We start from the raw sequence: 18,577 nt of genomic DNA on the forward strand, positions 1-18,577 counted from the left end.
TATTCTATTGTTTAATAATTAGGATACTAATTTGTTTATGTTTTAATTATTATTATTATATTTATGTTAAAGGGGAGTTAAAGCGCATTATGGACTTGGTTATTTATATAGTTGGTTAATGTTAGTTAGATTATGATTATTATATTTGTAACCCTGTATTCAGCTCTGGGAAGTGGGGGAGGGAGAGGGGGGGTTAGGGGGGTTGGTTTTGGGGTTTATATTGTAACTTTTATAAAACTTTTCAATAAAAAAAAACATAGATAAGCTATTATTTCCCATTAGAATTGGCAATGAAGATACTGAAGTGGTGGATAGTTTTTGCCTTTTAGGATCAGATATCAACAGTGAAAGAATCAGCAGTCAAAACACTCTGCTGAGTGTTGTAGAGTAGCAATGAAGGTCTTGGAAAACATATCCTGATGTTGATATATGTTGGTACCTATAAAAAATTTCCATGACATTCTATAAAAGTGAAATAACAAATATTGATGCTTATGAACTTTAGTGTTGGAGATTTCAGAGAGATCATTGATAGCTAAGAAAATGAACAAATGGATCACTGAACAAATCTCACTCAAGGAACAAATGACCAGGCTTAGATTATCATACTCTAAACATATTATGTAAGAGCTAACTTTCAGAAGAAGCTGTATTGATGGGAAAAATGAAAAGAAAGAGGATAGCAAATAGCAAGGTGGATAGATTCAATTACAGCACTTTACAGCACTGTTGGAAAACATGAAGGATCAGGTTGGGGACAGAGCATCATGGATAAAATCTATGTATATGATCATTAAGAGTCAAGACCAATTTGATGGCACATAATCAATTACTTCCCATGATTTGAAAAGTCCAGCTCTATTGAGGCCGCCTAAAAGTGCATTTCTCTTTTTAGCAGTCATATAGAATGGGCGGCGTGATGGCTCAATGGTTAAAAAGCTGGGTTTGTTGGTTGGAAAGCCATCAGTCCAGGTCTGAGACCTGAGCGCCATGCGATCGGGTGAGCTCCTATTCTCACTCTAGCTCCTGCCAACCCAGCAGTTTGAAAGCATGCAAAATGCAAATAGATGAATAAGTACCACTTTGGTGGGAAACTAATAGTGCTCCGTGATGTCATGCTGGCCACATGACTGCAGAAATGTCTTCAGACAGTGCTGGCTCAATGGCCTCGAAACAGAGATGAGCACCATCCCCTACAGTCAGCAACAACTGGCAGAGTAAAATCTACAGGGAATCCTTTTTTTGTAGAATCATAGGGCTGGAAGGGACCTTGGAGTCCTTATTCCACCTTGGAAACCACCAGCAATGGAGTGCCCACAACTCCAGGAGACAAGCTGCTTCACTAATTGTTTTCACTGTCAGGAAATTTCTCCTTAGTTCCAGATTGGATCCCCTCTGATGAGCTTCCCCCCATTGCTTCTTGTGGTGCTTTCAGGTACTTTGGAGAATAAGTCAACCCCCTCTTCCCTGTGGCAGCCCTTCAAGTATTGGAAGACTGCTATTATGCTAAGCCTTCTCTTCATCAGGCTAAACTAAACATATCTAGTTTCCTTAGTCATTCTTCATACAGTTTAGCCTCCGGATCACTTATCTTTGTTGCTCTTCTCTGCACTCTCTTTAGAACCTCAGCCTCTTTTTTGTATCATGGTAAGCAGAACTGGATGCAGTATACCAGGTGTGACCTTACTAGTGCAATATAGAGTGGTACTATCAATTCCTGTGATCTTGATGCTATCCCTGTGATGATGCAGCCTAAGACTACATTGGCCTTTTTGGCAACTACCGTATTTCCCTGAAAATTAGTCCCGGTCTTTTTTTTTGCCTCCAAAAGAGGCACCAGAACTTATTTTTGGGGGGGGGGGTCTTTTCCACAGTCTGACCTTACAGTAGCGGCACCGAGAGCTCCACTCAGCCAGCCCACTTCTTCTGTGGCAGAAGGAAATGCCTCTGCAGCTGAGAATGGCACTCCAGATTGACATGCACAGCATCCCCCGGCCTGCATTTTGCCGTCAGAGGCCTTCTGGGAAGGCCTCCGCAGCCGAGAACCTAGCTATGGATTGACAACAAAATGCAGGCCATGGGGCCCCGCAGAAGTGGGCCGGCAAGGCAAGGCAGGTGTCGATTCATGGGAGGCCTGGTTGCAATGATAAGCAGGTGTGGGGCGCATGGGGCAACTCCACCCCCGAGGCCCCGCCCTAGCTTGATTTTTAGGTGTGCGCCTTGCCTCAAAACTAGGGCCTGAATTCCTCTCACTGGTACTACTACTGCTGAGGCAGGTACTGCCTGTTCCGTACCTGTGTAATTGGTTTTTCTTGCTATGTAGTAGTATTGAATCAATAGTGGATCAAGTATTTTTAAATTATATATATATATATATATATATATATTTAAATTAAAGTTCTGTCTAATTGCTCTTTTGTTGCTGTTTGCATGCTCTGATATTATTTTTATAAATCAAAATATTTCTGAAACAACCTCCCCACCACCCCAGTCATGATCTACAATGCAACCCTTACAGGGAACAAAGAGTCTAAAAGCAATAAAAAAAAAAAGGAGGCGCAGACCTCAGGAATTACAAACTGTCCAGCAATCAACAAGGCCCCCAACAGGTTGGCTCTGCCATCATTCCTCAGTTCATATATTGGTATCTAGAAAAGAGAGAAATGATAGCCAATTGCTGTTAAAAAAGAAATCATGCGCACTCAGCAATATGAGAGAGCAACTCCAGTCGACACAATACAAAGCGAGTGTAAAGCCATGCATAATTTATGAAGCATTCTCTTAACGTATGATTTATTGGAACATGGTTGTATTTCTTCATCTCAACTATGGCAGATGGTGGAATTTCTTGTTTGGAATGTAAAATACTTTCTCCCACACCTCATGAAGTTATCCCTGAATTTTACCATACTCTTTATGTTGGGGTGGGAGAGGGAATAATTCAAAGTGGAAGATCCTCCCCAACATTTAGCCTATTTCTTTGCATTTTTTTTGAAGCTTTAGCTAATGCAAAAGTCAAATTTCCACCAATGGTTCATGACAATCATGAGCAGCCTTGTGGCAAGCAATTAAATAGCAAATAGTCTGTAAAAGTAAGGTGTTTTACTGGATCCCCTTTTAATTGTCCTTTCTTCCCAATAACCACCATAAAGAGCTAAGAGGATTTGCAGTGGTGATTAAATGGAAGGGATTCATTACTTCTTCCCAAAACATTGTTCCCTGGTAGAAATCATCCCTTTAAAACTGTTGCAAGCTCCAGCAATAATAATGCCAAGGGTAAGGAGAAACAATTTGAATCAGGAAAAGGGAGAAGATTAAAAAATAAAACAACAAACCTCCAGCAGTACCAATATCTCAATCAAATTAGCTGTATTTCAGGATATTTCCAATTAAAAAAAGAACACCATACAAGATCATGAATTGTCCACATCATTTCTCATTCACTATATTCCATGTGCAAGTAGGAGTGGAAAAATAGTAATGAATAAGAATTTAAAAAAATGTCTTCTATAGTCAAAACTTATTTTTCAAGACAAATATATCGTTTAACTGAAAATTTCTTACCTGAGATCCTGTCAAGATTACAGTTTTACCCAGGTTCTCACACATGAAGGACAATGCTGAAGATGTATAAGCCATTGTATCTGTGCCATGGAGAATCACAAATCCATCATACTTCTCATAGTTTGCCTGCAAATTCAAAACAAATTGTGGTGAGAGAAACAATCAAAGGGACAAAATAATCAGTATTTAAATAATACAAACCTTTTGAGAATTGTGGGATATAAAATGGTGATGGACAGAGGTCATGCTTGTTGCATTTATATCAGACATGTCAAACTCGCGACGTTACGTGACATCGCGCAACGTATCGGGACAGTTTTGCCATTGCTGGCAATGGGGTGGGGGCGGCTTCCGGATGACGCGTCCAGCCCGCGGGCTGGCAGTTTGACACCCCTGATTTATATCAATAAAATCAACACCAACCAAGCACAAAAGTTATTAATTTAGAATTAAATAGCAGAGGGCAAGGTAATTTAAAACCAATGTAATTTAGTTTGCTTTCAGTACCAAAACAAAATAAAACTGAGCTCTCATTTATAGTAGAGAGGTCCTTTCAGTGCAGATATTAGAATTTGTTTGTCTGATCTCTAAAAAGCAGGTAGAGAGGGAAAAAAAGTCTCTCCAAATATACATTTAAAAAGTTATCATGACGAAACATTCCAACATGGCATCCACTAGATGAGTTGCCTGGGACTAAAGGAGCCCACATCCGTTAGAGAACATTCAAGATGGAGGAATGACTGAATGTTGGAGAATCATGATCTGATCTCTATCAGCCAGGTCTGCCTGTTCCTGCAGAATAGATAAAGATTTTTTTTCCCCCATCCTCACACAAATGGATGCTAAAACATAAAATGAAAAATAAAAACAAAGGAAGGACTTGAAAAATCCCAGCAGAGGACAGCCCTTATGTCTGACCAATACAAGAAAATATGATCAATAATCCCTTATTTATTTGAGTATGCCTGTCTAGCTTCTAAGAAAAAACATAATTAATTCTTAAAGAATACAGACAACATAAAATCTAGTGAGAGTTTTTTTTTCAGTCACTAATTATGACAACATTCAAAGACTTGTTCTTTGGTGTATAAATATTAATGATATGTCCTTAACCAGAGGAAGACTGCTAATTAAGAAAAGCTTAGCAGAAGCTTTAAAACAGGAATGTTAACATATGTAAATGAATCATATGGTCTGATTCCTTGTTCTTACTTTTACTTTGGGGATTATACCATTTATGGGAGCAGACTAAGCAAACTGGAGCTATTGTAATAGTGGATACAGAAAAAATGCCATCCTTACCAGATGCCAAATGCTAATGGAAGACTGCCCTCGTCTGTTCATAAGACAGTACAGAAAATACACAGACGCACACATACCCACAGAGATTTCTTTAAATAAAATTAGAAATTTACATTGTCAAAGAATGAATAGACACTTGGATATACTTTATCTCCCAGATGGCTAATGGTAAATTCTAAGCTATCACTTGCCAATCTTAAAATAATACAATTAGTGGTACGCAGAATCAGATCATTGATTTTTTTTTTTGGTCCAGGACTAATTGTCTGACAGGCAATAGGTTTCTAAGATTTCAAGCAAGCCCTTCTCATCACCTGACTTATTTTAAATTAGAGATGCCATGTCCTTTGCCATTGTACTACGACATCTGACCTCCCATAATGTGGAAGACAACATTGTTTATATCTAATTATTTTTTTTCTGAGGTAGAATTGGCAACAATCTTTGTTTTCATGCCTGAAATAATTAAAGTTTTCAATAAAGCAAAGGAAAGTAGATGAAAAGTAGAACAAATTGCAGGAGGCTTTCAAATTAGAAGGATTTCTGGCTTACAATGGCAAGTATATTTGCAAATATTAATTTGCTATTTATTTATTCTTTTATCTGTCCCACAACCAAAGTTCTCTGGGCAGATTACAAAATCATGCAGTCAAAAGTCAGAAACATTAATATAGCAAAAGTTAGATAAAAAGTGACAACCAGTATAATTATTATTTCTTAAAAAAGAACTATCTGCAATATCCAGCCTGGCATTAATTGCTTAATTTTCTCAGTGTTCCTCTATTGTAAAATGTAAGTATTAAACGGTATCCTTCAAGTAGGCCTTTGTACAGGTCTATGGACTAATTTATTTAATTCAGTAATTGGAATCACACATCCCAATTAACCATTAGTTTACTTATATTTGGCTTCCTGAATAAGCCACCACTGGTTGCGTTCATACACTACACAGCCTAAATGAGACAACCCACATGATGGCTTAGCAGGATGTGTGAACTCAGCAGTCTGTATACATTATAATGTAATAATTTGTGACATTCTGTTGAGCTAATCTCTTGGGTATGATTTTACCTCCAGGAGTAACTATTATGCATTTAGCTCCCATTGACGTTTGCTTATACCACTCTGCATTGTGAAAGAATCAGAATTAACAATCCTTTAAGGAACCTGTCCAAAATGTAACTCACTGGTTCAAGCATGATTTTGAATTAGAAGTGAGCAAACTGAAATTGGGAAGGGAGGGAGGGAGGACTTTAACATGTTTAGTTCTGGAGGGTGTTGCATTATCCCAAACAGACCTCAGTCACTCAAGCCCTCATCATCTCACACTTGAACAACTGCAATGCACTCTCCATAGGGCTATCCTTGAAGAGTATCTGGAAGTTACTCTTATATAATATATATTATTATATTATATCATATAATTTTATATAAAAGTATATTATGTATTATATAAGAGTAACTTCCAGATACTTTTCAAGGATAGCCCAATGGAAAGTACATTGCAGTAGTCCAAGAGTGAGACGATCTTTGTATAATATATAAAAAATGGTTGCTGGAATTGGGTATGTCTAGTTTAATGAAAAAGGACTAGGAAGAGGGAGTCAAGCTATTCTCCAAAGTACCTGAAGACAGGACAAGAAGCAATGGATGGAAACTAATCAAGGAGAAAATCAACCTAGAACAAAGGAGAAATATCCTAAGAGAACAATTAATTAGTGAAACAACTTGCCTCCAGAAGTTGTAAATGCTCTAACACTGTAAGTTTTAAGAAGAGATTGGATAGCCATTTGTTTGAAATTGTATAGAGTTTCCTGCCTGAGCAGGGGGTTGGACTAGAAGATCTCCAAGGTCCCTTCCAACTCTGTAATTCTGTTTCAGCTGGTGCAGAATGTAGCTGCGCAGGCAGTTCTTGGGACCCTTAGGATGGCCCATATTACTTCATTATATACACAAGCTGCACTGAAAGCTTGTTCACTCCTGGGTCCAATTCAAGATGTTGGTCCTTATCTTTAAAGCCCTTCATGGCATGAGTCCAAGCTATTTGAGAAACCAGCTCACCCCAATGGAATTAGCTTGCCCTACCTGTGCTGACAGGAGGAATATGTGCAGATCCTAGCAACCAATGAATTTCAGCTGGTGGGGTCCAGAGGAAGAGCTTTTCTACTTCCACCTTCTGGAACAACTTGCCCCCAAGGTCAGATCCATTCCCACCCTTTTGACCTTCTGTAATGTCTTGAAGACATGGCTATGCCAACTAGCTTGGGGCTCCAATGGGGGTGTGGCACATTGGAAGTAACTGATGGGGTAGAGAATACCTGACCTCCTTCCTGTATGCACTTTGCTCCTTCCCTCTCCCTCCTGCTTAATTTTCATTTTAATTGACTTTTTAAATTTAAGATCTTTATTTATTTATTGATGGTGATGGTGATGGTGATGGTGATGGTGATGATGATGATGATGATGATGATGATGATGGTAGTAGTAATAGAGTTGGAAGGGATTGGAGGTCATCTAGTCCAACCCCCTGCTCAGGCAGGAAACCCTATACCACTTCAAACAAATGGCTGTCCAGTCTCTTCTTAAAAACTTGCAGTGTTGGAGCATTCACAACTTCTGGGGGCAGGTTGTTCCACTGGTTAATTGTTCTCACTGTCAGAAAATTTCTCCTTAGTTCTAGGTTGCTTCTCTCCTTGATTAGTTTCCATCTGTTGCTTCTTGTTCTGTCTTCAGGTACTTTGAAGAATAGCTTGACTTTGTCTTCTTTGTGGCAATCCCTGCAACCGTTCTTTATATGTTTTAGTCTTTTTATATGTTTTAGGCGAGGGGGGGAGGCAGGGAGGGAGTGGGAGAGAGATATGAGACTATGAGGGGCCCAAAGTTACCTAGTGTCTCTCATGCCTAAGACAGGACTAGAATTCACAGTCTCCTGGTTTTTGGTCTAGTCTTACTCACTAGACCATTTATGATTAGGGTTATATTTATGATTAGGGATATATTTATGTTTAGGGTTAGGATTCTCATACAAATATTTTATTTATACTGTATGTGTATGTATATATTCTATTGTTTTCTATTGTTGTTTTAAACATATATGTCCATATAGGATTGTAAACCACTCAGAGTGAGTGGACGATTGGAGCAGTATGTAAGCCCAAATAATATAAATATATTGAAGCTTACCTTATTTTTTATATATAAAATATCACATGGTATTTACTAATCAAACAACAATTTCAAACATGGAAAACATAATCCAATTGTTCACAATGGCCGTCTTCTCTAGACCTGCTGTGGTCTCTTAAAACTGAGGTGGTTTCACGCACCTTCAGCAGGGATCCAGATGGAGGTAGACTAGGAATTAAAGCTTACCAGACCCGCAACTAGACATCTACACAGAAATTTATAAATGCCAGATTGATAGAATGATCCCATGTAGTTGGGAAAAAAGTTGTAGTTGAAAGCCCTTTTAGTTGAGAGAAAAAAATCTGAACAAAGGAAAGGAGCACTGACCCACTGAATACCCAATGGCCACACTTTGTCTTTGTAACCTTTAATATTTAATTTCTCTCCAGTGCCCTTTATCACTTTCACTGATGCTAATCATCAGATAAATAAGTGAATGATCATTTATTTATCATACAAGTCTGCTTTCTTGTGCACCAAGTCTATTGAGATTTGTGACATTGTACAACATTTCAAGTGTGGGCAATTGAGAGAAAGTCGTGTAATCAATCTGCCATAAGGAAGGACCATTCTCGCAAAGGGAACATAGTGAGGTCCCAGAGGAGTAGAGAGTCAGGACTTGGGAGACAAAAGCCCAGGATCCCACATGTTGGACTTTTTGGGAATGTCCTCAAATGCAACAGTAAATAAATAGTGAGCTTCCAGATAATTATGAAATCCAGTATTTAAAATTACCTTGTTGATGCTTTTGAAATAAGATGTTGGAGAAGACTCCTAAGAACATCTTGGACAGCCAAGAAAACAAACCAATAGATCATTGAACAAATCAACCCAAAGTTCTCACTTGAGGCACAAATGACCAGGCTGAAATTAACCTTCAGATATCTTATGCAAAGCATAAGAAGACTCTGGAGAAGACTCTAGTGCTTGGAAAGGGTGGAAGGAAAAGGAAGAAGAAGACAACCAGCCAAAAGATGGGTAGTCTCAGCTACTAGACAACGAGTCACTATTGAAGATCCAAAGACCACGTTAAGAACAGACTATTATGGAGGAAATCTATCTATGTAGTCACTAAGAATTTATAGCAACTTGATGATACCTAACCAATGCATCAAAACTGCACTACTGCATAACAGATCTTTGATTTCCAGTAACAAATGAAAATGACTTTTTCTAAGCCACTAATATACTAGCTTCTGGAAGCTTGAACATATACCAGAGAACAGAAACGTCAGTGCAGAACTAATAACCATGTAGCTCAATACAACTCTGTTATACACCTTATACCAGACATGTCAAACTCGCGACATCACATGACGTCACGCAACATATCGGAACTTTTCCCCCATTGCCGGCAATGAGGTGGACGCAGTTTCCTTGTGACGCGTCCGGCCCACGGGCCGGCAGTTTGACACCCCTGCCTTATACAATTCAGATAGAACCAAACTGGCTGGGAATTCTGGGAGCAACAATCCTAACAAAGCAGTTACCAATCCTTAGAACTTTTCTCTCAAACTTGCTACTATTAACTCCATTGAACAGAAACTTCAGTGATTAAATACTTCTGTGTCCAGAGAACAAGTTCTTCATCAACAAAGTTATGGAGTATGACACTCATCATTTCACTGAATTCTATTTTTAAAATGTCATTGTGTTTCAATAATGCCAGATTGCTCTGTAAATTGCTTATTCTTCTGCAAATTGTCCCTGGCATACCATCTGTAAATTTTGCAGAGCAAAAAGCAGCAATATACCACCATCTTGTGGTCATATGAATTTTAGCAGAAAGGTTTTAAAAAACTGATGTATTCCAGGAAATGCAAGGCAGGCACTAATTTTTTAAGTGAGTCATAGAATTATAGAATTATAAAACTGGAAATCACTTAAAGTTACATCAGCTTTCATTCTCCTCATTCCTTTTCCTAGAACAGTGTTTCTTAAGTGTAATCCTGGAGGGCCTCAAAGACCCTTTCAGGGGTCCATGAAATCACCATTTTTGCCAGATATTGGAGATATAGGTAGTCCTCAACTTACAACAGTTCATTTAGTGACCGTTCAAAGTTACAACGGCACTGAAAAAGTGATGTATGACCATTTTCTACACATATTACCATTGCAGCAACCCATGGTCACATGATCAAAATTCAGATGCTTGGCAACTGACTCATATTTGTGACGATTGCAGTGTCCCGGGATCATGTGATTAGCTTTTGTGACCTTCTGACAAGTAAACTCAATGGGGAATGCAGATTCATTTAATAACCATGTTATTAACTTAATAAATGCAATGATTCACTTAACAACTGTGACAAAAAACTCACAAAACGAGCAAACTCACTTAACAACTGTTTCACTTAGCAACATAAATTTTGGGCTTAATTGTGGTCGTAACTTGAGGACTGCCTGCACGTAACTCAATGTTATTCCTTATCATTATTTTTATCTGTTAAAGTTTTTTCATGAAAAATATTTTATTTAAATCTTTATCTAATGAGTTTAATATTGTTATTTTACATGATTCAATATTCTACAAATGCATTCATTTTAATTTTTAATTAGATTAATATAACCCATACAGACCAAAGCTTTTTTGCGGTTGGTCCTCTATAATTTTTAAGAGTGGGAAGGCGTCCCGAGAACAAACCGTTTAAGTAACACTGTCCTAGAACAATCTTAGAAGCAGGATCTTAATTTTTAGAAGAATATTTGTATATAAAAAAGGATTGTTTAAGAGATGCTAGGCCATCACTATTGATATTCCAATGATATTCTCATTAGTTTTCTCCAAGTCATTTCTCAAAAAAGAAATCAGTAATGAAGGAAATAGGAAAAATGGAAGATGGCATATATCAGTATGAGTTTAATAGGCAGCCATGTGAATCACACAACTTGCCAATTAAGATAATTGGTTGGTTGTGACTATGTAATCATCTCAGTTAAAATAAACTGAGGATTTGAAAGAACTGAAGTTTTGGTGCTATATTAGGCAACTGATCAGAAATAATAGCTGGGTTACTGATCACAGAGTGATTATGTATCTGTGACCAATAACATATTATTTATCTTTAAAAATTACCTCAAGACACCTGGCAATTTTGTCCCATTCAGATGGTGTCATATTTGAAGAATCTAGTAGAGGAGAAAGTTCCAGGATGGTGTAGATAATTCTTTTATTCTGGTTGAAAAAACTGTCATAAAAAGAACATTTTGTGAAATAAGCTGTTTCAACGATACTGCTTTTCAGATCACTCTGGACAAAGGTATCAAGTTATAGCTGATGAGAAAATCTACAAATAGAATGGCTTTCATGCAAGATATTCCTGGCAACTTGTGAGGGGTTGACATGATACAGGTGCAAGTTAGCATCAACACCCACAGTCATTCTGAAGTTGGGCAGCACCTAAACCTGTGATGACGAACCTTTTAGAGACTGAGTGCCGAAAAACTGGCCCTGCCCCCGCTCCACCCCCTGCCTCGCCCCCACCCCCCCACCTGCCCACAGGGCCACTCACTGCCTCCAGGGCCCGCCGTAGATCGTCCAGGCAGCCCAGCAGCGCTATGGCGGTCACGCCCTCTGCCCGCGCCCTGCAGCATCAACTGTGCACAATGGGGTGTGAGGGCAGAGTCTTATCTACGCTGCCTGGCTGCCATGTCCTTGGCTGCGTTGCTCTGCGTGGGCCACGCTCAGGGGCGACTCTCTGTCAGGGGAGCTGCTGGAGAGGAGGGGGTCATGGGGGGAGGCGAGGCTGGGGCAACGGCATGTGTGCCCACAGAGAGGGCTCCGAGTGCCGCTTCTGGCACCCGTGCCATAGGTTTGCCACCACTGACCTAAACTGAATAAATAAATTAAATTAAACCCCCATGCCTCTACTTGTCTGTCAGTGTGCAAATTTATTTTCCCTCACTCTCAGCCTCCTGAGGCTCCACTACTACACATTATTCTAGTATCTTTTAATTCTCTAGTGAGGTTTTCCTTATAAAAATCAGCACTAATATAAACAAATTCAACCATTTTCCATCTATTTGAGAGTTATCTATTCTATAACGGTCTGGTTTGGTACAGCAACCAAACAGGACAGGTACAAATTCCAACGGATAGTTAAGACTGCAGAAAAAACCATTGCAACCAGCCTGCCTTCCATAGAAGGCCTGTACATTGAGCAGGTCAGAAGTAGGGCTGGGAAGATGTCATATCCTGATTGTAAACTATTTCAACACCTTCCCTCAGGACAGTATTATAGGGTATTGTATGACAAAACAACTAGACACAGGGGCAATTTTTATCCTCGTGCCATCATTCTACTGAACACTTAATTCTCTCAGTGCTATCTAACATCTGCTACCCCATGTAGTGTGCTGTAGTATTATTTATTCTTATTATCTTCTTTACTCTCCCTTTTATTGGTAATGTTATTATTATTATTATGTTGCTTTGCGTGTACACTGAGTGCTTATGTATGGAGACAAATTCCTTGGGTGTCTAATCACATCTTGTCAAATAAAGTATTCAATTCAATTTAATTTTAATTAATTTACATAATTGGCCAGGTATTGCAATTTTATTTTTTCGAACTGCAAGGGGATTAGCTCAGGATTTGGGCAGCCAATCCCAATATATCAGGAGAGTCCCAGATTGGAAAGAGTTATTCTAGACACAATCTTAAATATTTTTTAAAAAAATATCCAGGATGCTTCACAGGAAATTCAAAAGGTCATTAAGCAAAAATATTCCAGTATTCCAAATACATACGGAAGTACTAAAGTATCAACTCCAAGGCGGTTATATAGTTGGGTTTCCTTGGCATATGTTGCATCATGAAGTATGGTCATCTTCTTCAGAGCCTCTGCAAGCTTGTTGGCTTCAGGGACAAGACCTGAGAAACAAAAGAAATCATGAATAAAACAATGTTCTCTGACTGTTTATCTGAACTTTGAGAGTGAGATATAGGTCAGCAGTAGAAACATGGTTAGCATGAAGAGAATTCTAGGTTCATTCCTTGCATCTTCAGTTAAAGCTAAACATATTCTTGCCTAAAACCCTAAATTGTCATTGCAATGATAAGAAGCGAAAGTGGATCAAGAAAAAAAAATCCATATAAACTGGTATCTGAAATCATAAAACTCTGCTCATGCATTCTGCTTGTCTAACACTCAAAACAGGCAAGAAGTGAAATAAAACAGGGAAGGCTATCATCTGCAACAGATTTTACACCATCACATTATTGCTTAGTGCACATGTGAATGCCGTTCTTGTACCTTTGGTCCCTCCCAACTGAATCAACACAGAGGGTCAGGCTCATACTTAAATTACTTCAGAAGAATCCTGAAATGTTTAGAATCAGCCCATTTCATTGTCAGATTACTGTGAGCATTCAGCTTAATCTAATGCACATTCCTTGTTGACAGTATGGCCCAGATTAATACAGGTAGTCCTCGACTTACGATCATAATTCAGCTTGGCAATTACGGCCATAAGTCACGATAGTCGTAAAGTGGGTCACCATATGACCAGACCTGTTTTTGTGATCTTTTTTTGTGGTAGTCATTAAGCGAATACAGCAGTCATTAAATGAATATTGTGATTGTTAAGTGAGCTATTGTTCACTGTGGATCAGTTTTTATAAATAAATAAATATAAATAAATATAAATCACGTAAATAAATATAAATAAATATAAATCACATCTACATGACCATGGGCTGCTAGAAATGGTCTAAATTATGGGCTGGTTGCAGTCATGTGACCATGGGGGGGGAATGACATTGGAATTTCATAAGTCTTTTTGAGGGGTCGGTAATAAATAGAGGACTACCTATCTTGTTCTTAAACAGTTTTAATTTGCCATATGATCAGAAAAAGAAACTAGGTCTTCCAGTTCCTAAAAAATTAGCCCTGTTTAAATGAAATAAAACATTGCATATTATATAGTACAAATCTTGTTTCAAAAATTAGGTTTTCAGGTATGCAAGTATTTATCAAGAATAAACATTTTTCCATGTTAGCCCTTTCCATGGAGGCAGTGCCCTTTACATGATGTCATGTTCAGGAACACATTACTCACTTAGAATAGGGCTCCCTTTCACTATTACTCAGGCAGCTGTTGCAATAGGCTAGTTGAATTGCATTGTTGCAATAAATTAGTCAAACTGCAGAGCTACATTAAAACTTCCAGAGTTAAACCTCCAAGTTTTCTTCCTTGTGTCTATAAGAAAGAAAGAAAAATCTAAAACATCAACTAAGATTTCTTGTTATCATTTTATTTGGATGTATCTAATACTTGAGCCAAAGAATGCTTCTGCAAGCTTCCCTGTATTTCGAAAAAGTTAGGAGAGAAAATGAAAGTTGGACCAAGAAGAAAATTGTGTATTAATAATTGACACACATCCCTAGGCAAAAGCACATAAGTATCCAAAGTTATTCATGGAGGGTGAGGTAATGTGAATGTATATCAAAGATTCATGCTGAAAAGGGACTTATTTTGGTGTTATTTACTTCCAACTAGTTTGGAACAATCCTGAGCATAACAAGTCAGGGAAAAGCAGGGAATGGTTTCTGGCATTCTTTCCAAACTTTTTAACAACTTTTGGCTACAGGAAACATCCATTTTACAGTTGTCTCTTTGTGTTATAACAATTAATTCTGCATAACAGTTATATCTATCTGCGCCATGAGTTCTAGTCCTACCTTAGGCATGAAAGCCAGCCAACTGATTTTGAGTCTGTCATCCTCTCTCAGCCCAACTCACCTTACAGCAGGGGTCCTCAACCTTGGCAACTTTAAGACTTGTGGACTTCAACTCCCAGAATTCCTCAGCCAGCTTAAAGTTGCCAAGGTTGAGGACCCCTGCCTTACAGGGTTGTTGATATGGGGAAAATGGGAGGAGAAAGGAATATTAGGTATGTTCACCACCTTGAGTTATTTATAAAAATAATAAAGGTAGGAAATAAATAAAAATATGTCTGCTCTTTTGTTTTGCAACTTATGTCTATGTATGCAAAGTATGAGGCAGGCTGCATTCCCTCAGCTCTGGGTCGTGCATTTGGGAAGGATGGAGAAGGAGTGGAGATTTCCAACCCCTGAATCATGTGACCCTAAAGGAAGGGCCTGGTAGGCTTAGAATAGAAGTGCCAGCAGCATTCTGAGCCAATGTGCAAGTGCTTCTCCCATAGGGATACCTTGGAGAATATTTTAGGAAAAGATTTCTCCATTGCCTCAACCCAGACCCCACTCATTTGCAGACCTGGTCCTTCTTTTGTTGCTTTGTCCCATTAAATCAAACTTTATATCATTTTTTAGAATTATCTTGCTGACAGATGGTGGAGTCCCAGTCGTCTTTACATTACAGTATTCTGTTCCAACAAAGAATTAAAAACCTCCTTCAAATCATGTTCAACTCCTGGTGGCTTCACCTTTCAACCATCCTAATCATGTTTAGCTGCCCCCCCCCCCTTCACCCAATGAACTCATGAGACCTATTTCCCTATGAATATACCTAATTAAGCTAAGATCAGCTTCAAGGTGGCAGCCATAGGCTAAGATCTCAGGAACAGTCAGGTAGAAGACACTCAATAAATGAGATCAAAACTCTTGAGGTGCCTTCTCCAGTGCAGTCAAGCAACCGCGGAATCACAAATCTCTCCCAAACTACTTTTGGCCAATAGGCACCGTGGCTGGGAGAGAAGGAAGCTGTACTCTAGCACATCTGAAGAGCACCAGATTGGACCCCCGTTGTATAGGATTGCCTCAATCGGGCTAGAACCCAATAAGCGCTTTATCCATGGGGGGGGGAGTTGAATTTCTGCCCGCCCGAGAGGCGCCTGGCAAGGGAGGATCCGTGGGGAGGGAAGATCGCTCCTCTCTTTCAGGTGCTCGGCTGGTTACTCAGCCTCATCAAGCGCCTTCTTACTCACTCACCTTCGGACTGGGGCACCATCCCAATAGTCCCCCCGGTGTTGATCACCAGCACCCACACTTCGGCCATGGGTCTGCATCTAATGTCCAGCGCCGGAGCGGGCTCGGTGTACGAGAGAGCTCTGCCCAGCTCGCCGTTCTCCTCCTCTGTCATGAGGGCTCCCCGGTAGGAGATAAAGGGCCGGCGGTATGGATGCCCCACTCGGGCAAGCTGGGCATCCAAATACCGGCTTAGCGCCGCCCCTTTCCGGGCTCGCCCTCTCCCATTGGCCAGGCCTCGTCCTACCTCCCAATTTGGGGGGGGGGGTAGCGGGACGACCCTCTCCAGCTTCCTCCCGTTGAGCCACTTGGTTGCGCGGCGGTGACCAGGGAGGGCAGGTCAGGGCCCCTGACCTGGGGAGGTTGCATTGCCCTCCGGCGGTTCCAGTTCCCTCCGACGAACTACGACCCTGAACTTTTCTCTAAGAACGGAAAACAAAGTGACCCCCTCCGCCCCGAGAAACAAGCAGGGGCGCCAGAAAGCTGGTTTCTCTCTTAAAACTTTCCTGAGCCGCCTCAAAAACAAACACCCGCTTGGGTTTTTTTTTTTTTTTTTTTTTTTGGTCGATGATTCAATTATTAACGTTTTCGAAATCAACATACAGGATGAAGAAGTTCAAAACAAAGGGGAGGGGGAAGTATCTTGCTGGGCCAGACCAAGAGAACACCCGAGTTCAACATCTCTGTTTCGACAATGACAGAAGAGATGGCGCAAAGCCAGAGCTTTTCTGAAGCGCACGTGTGAAAACCTCCGCGCTTGGCTGTTACGTGCTCTTATATCGATGAACAGCATACAAAAATGTTCAGTGAACGTTTATGGCGACCTCTTAAATGCCGTAATTAAAAAGTCTGATCTTGTAATAACGGAAAAGTAATTTCCCAATTTTCCACAGCATGTTGAAATTCAGGCAAATACATCGTGTGGCCTGTATCAAAAAAAAAAAAAAATGCATTTGGCTCTCTAAAGGGCTCTGGGATTTTGTATTGTTTTTTTTTTAACATAGAAAGACCTAGTAGTCCATATGTTCCAATAACACTTAAAACATGTATCATTACTTTTGTATTTTTTAAGAGCTCTCCTTCTGCTCTGGGGTGTTGTTTTCTTTTCCATAATAGAGCCACCTTTGACCTACCGTTCCTTTGTAATAACTACAGAATAACCATGGTTTGTACACCTTTTGTCTTTTTTTTTTTTTTTTTTACTTCCATATATTTTTCAGGGAACAATTTAAGATGTTTCAGTGCCTGAGGTGGGATATATGTACTCTAGCTATGTAAGTATCTAATGGATTTATAGGGCTGCCCAATTCAAACAAAGTAGCTCCAGACACCATGTGAGCAAATGGACAAAGAATAATCTCAGATTTCTCCAGGGTAGGAAAATTTCTCCTACAGCTATTTAACGTTCACATTTATCAGTATTAAGTGAACTTGCCGTCTTTGTTGGAAAGGCTTTTAGTTTGCTTTCATTTGCCACAATTGCTCCCTACAGGCTTGGACCATTTTTCTAGAATATTATAGAATCATAGAATCAGAACTTGAAGGGACCTTAGAGGTCTTCTAGTCCAATTCCCTGCTCAAAGCAGGAGTCCTTATTCTACCTTGGACAAATGAAAACCACTAAGGATGAAGCACCCACAGCACCAGGAGGCCAGCTGTTCCATTGACTAATTGTTCTAATTATCAATAAGTTTCTCCTTAGTTCAAGGTTGGATCTTGGACTAGCTTCCATCTATTGCTTCTTGTCATGCTCTTAGGTGCTTACGAAGAGGCAGAACAGTTCCAGCTGCCCCAAACCATGTAATTTTTGGTGACTGAGCCTGAATGGCTCCTTTGTTTATTTTACAAAAAAAAATTCCAGGAGATGAAATTGTAGAATATCTAGAGCAGGGGGTCCCCAACCCCTGGTCCGTGGACCGGCACCAGCTCATGGCATGCAAGAAACTGGTCCGTGCAAACAAGCGAAGCCCCATCCGCAGGATACAGGCAGCACACAAAACCACGCACCCTCCCGTCCGTGAAAAAACTCTCCACGGAACCGGTCCCTGGTGCCCAAAAGGTTGGGGAACCTCTGATCTAGAGTGCCAGTGAAGATGAAAAGCCAGTTTAAGTTATATATACAACCACAACTGGAACCAGATGATGATGATGATGATGATGATGATAATAATAATAATTGGAAGGGACCTTGGAGGTCATCTAGTCCAACCCCTGCTCAGGCAGGAAACCCTATACCATTTCAGACAAATGGCTGTCCAGTCCCTTCTTAAAAACGTCCAGTGTTGGGAGCATTCACAGCTTCTGGAGGCAGGTTATTCCACTGATTAATTGTTCTAGCTGTCAGGAAATTTCTCCTTAATTTTAGGTTGCTTCTCTCTTTGGTTAGTTTGTTAAGGTAGTTGTTTAAAAAAGTTGTATCTGATTTTACACCCCTTTTTTGCCATGGTTGTTAAGTGAATCACATGATCATTGAGCAGATCCAACTTCCCCCTTTGACTTTTCTTGCCGGGAGCAGGCTGGGAAAGTCGCAAATGGTGATCACATGACCCCAGGATGCTGTAACCACTGTAAATAT

General features: G+C 39.8%; 1 protein-coding gene across 1 annotated transcript in view; it reads right to left on the reverse strand.

The window, feature by feature from the left end:
- ASPG (asparaginase) overlaps positions 1-16,117 on the reverse strand; it is a 76,810-nt gene extending 60,693 nt beyond the window's left edge. The window contains exons 1-5 of the mRNA XM_015818709.1: positions 15,967-16,117; positions 12,803-12,926; positions 11,129-11,240; positions 3,565-3,690; positions 2,565-2,648 (exon numbers count right to left, since the gene is read on the reverse strand). Of these exons, the coding sequence (XP_015674195.1) occupies positions 2,565-2,648; positions 3,565-3,690; positions 11,129-11,240; positions 12,803-12,926; positions 15,967-16,117 (597 nt within the window). The remainder of the gene's footprint in view (positions 1-2,564; positions 2,649-3,564; positions 3,691-11,128; positions 11,241-12,802; positions 12,927-15,966) is intronic.
- Positions 16,118-18,577: the final 2,460 nt, after the last annotated feature.

This window comes from Protobothrops mucrosquamatus, unplaced genomic scaffold (genome assembly GCF_001527695.2).
Source record: "Protobothrops mucrosquamatus isolate PMUCROS unplaced genomic scaffold, P.Mucros_1.0 scaffold779, whole genome shotgun sequence".
Classification (NCBI taxonomy): domain Eukaryota; kingdom Metazoa; phylum Chordata; class Lepidosauria; order Squamata; family Viperidae; genus Protobothrops; species Protobothrops mucrosquamatus.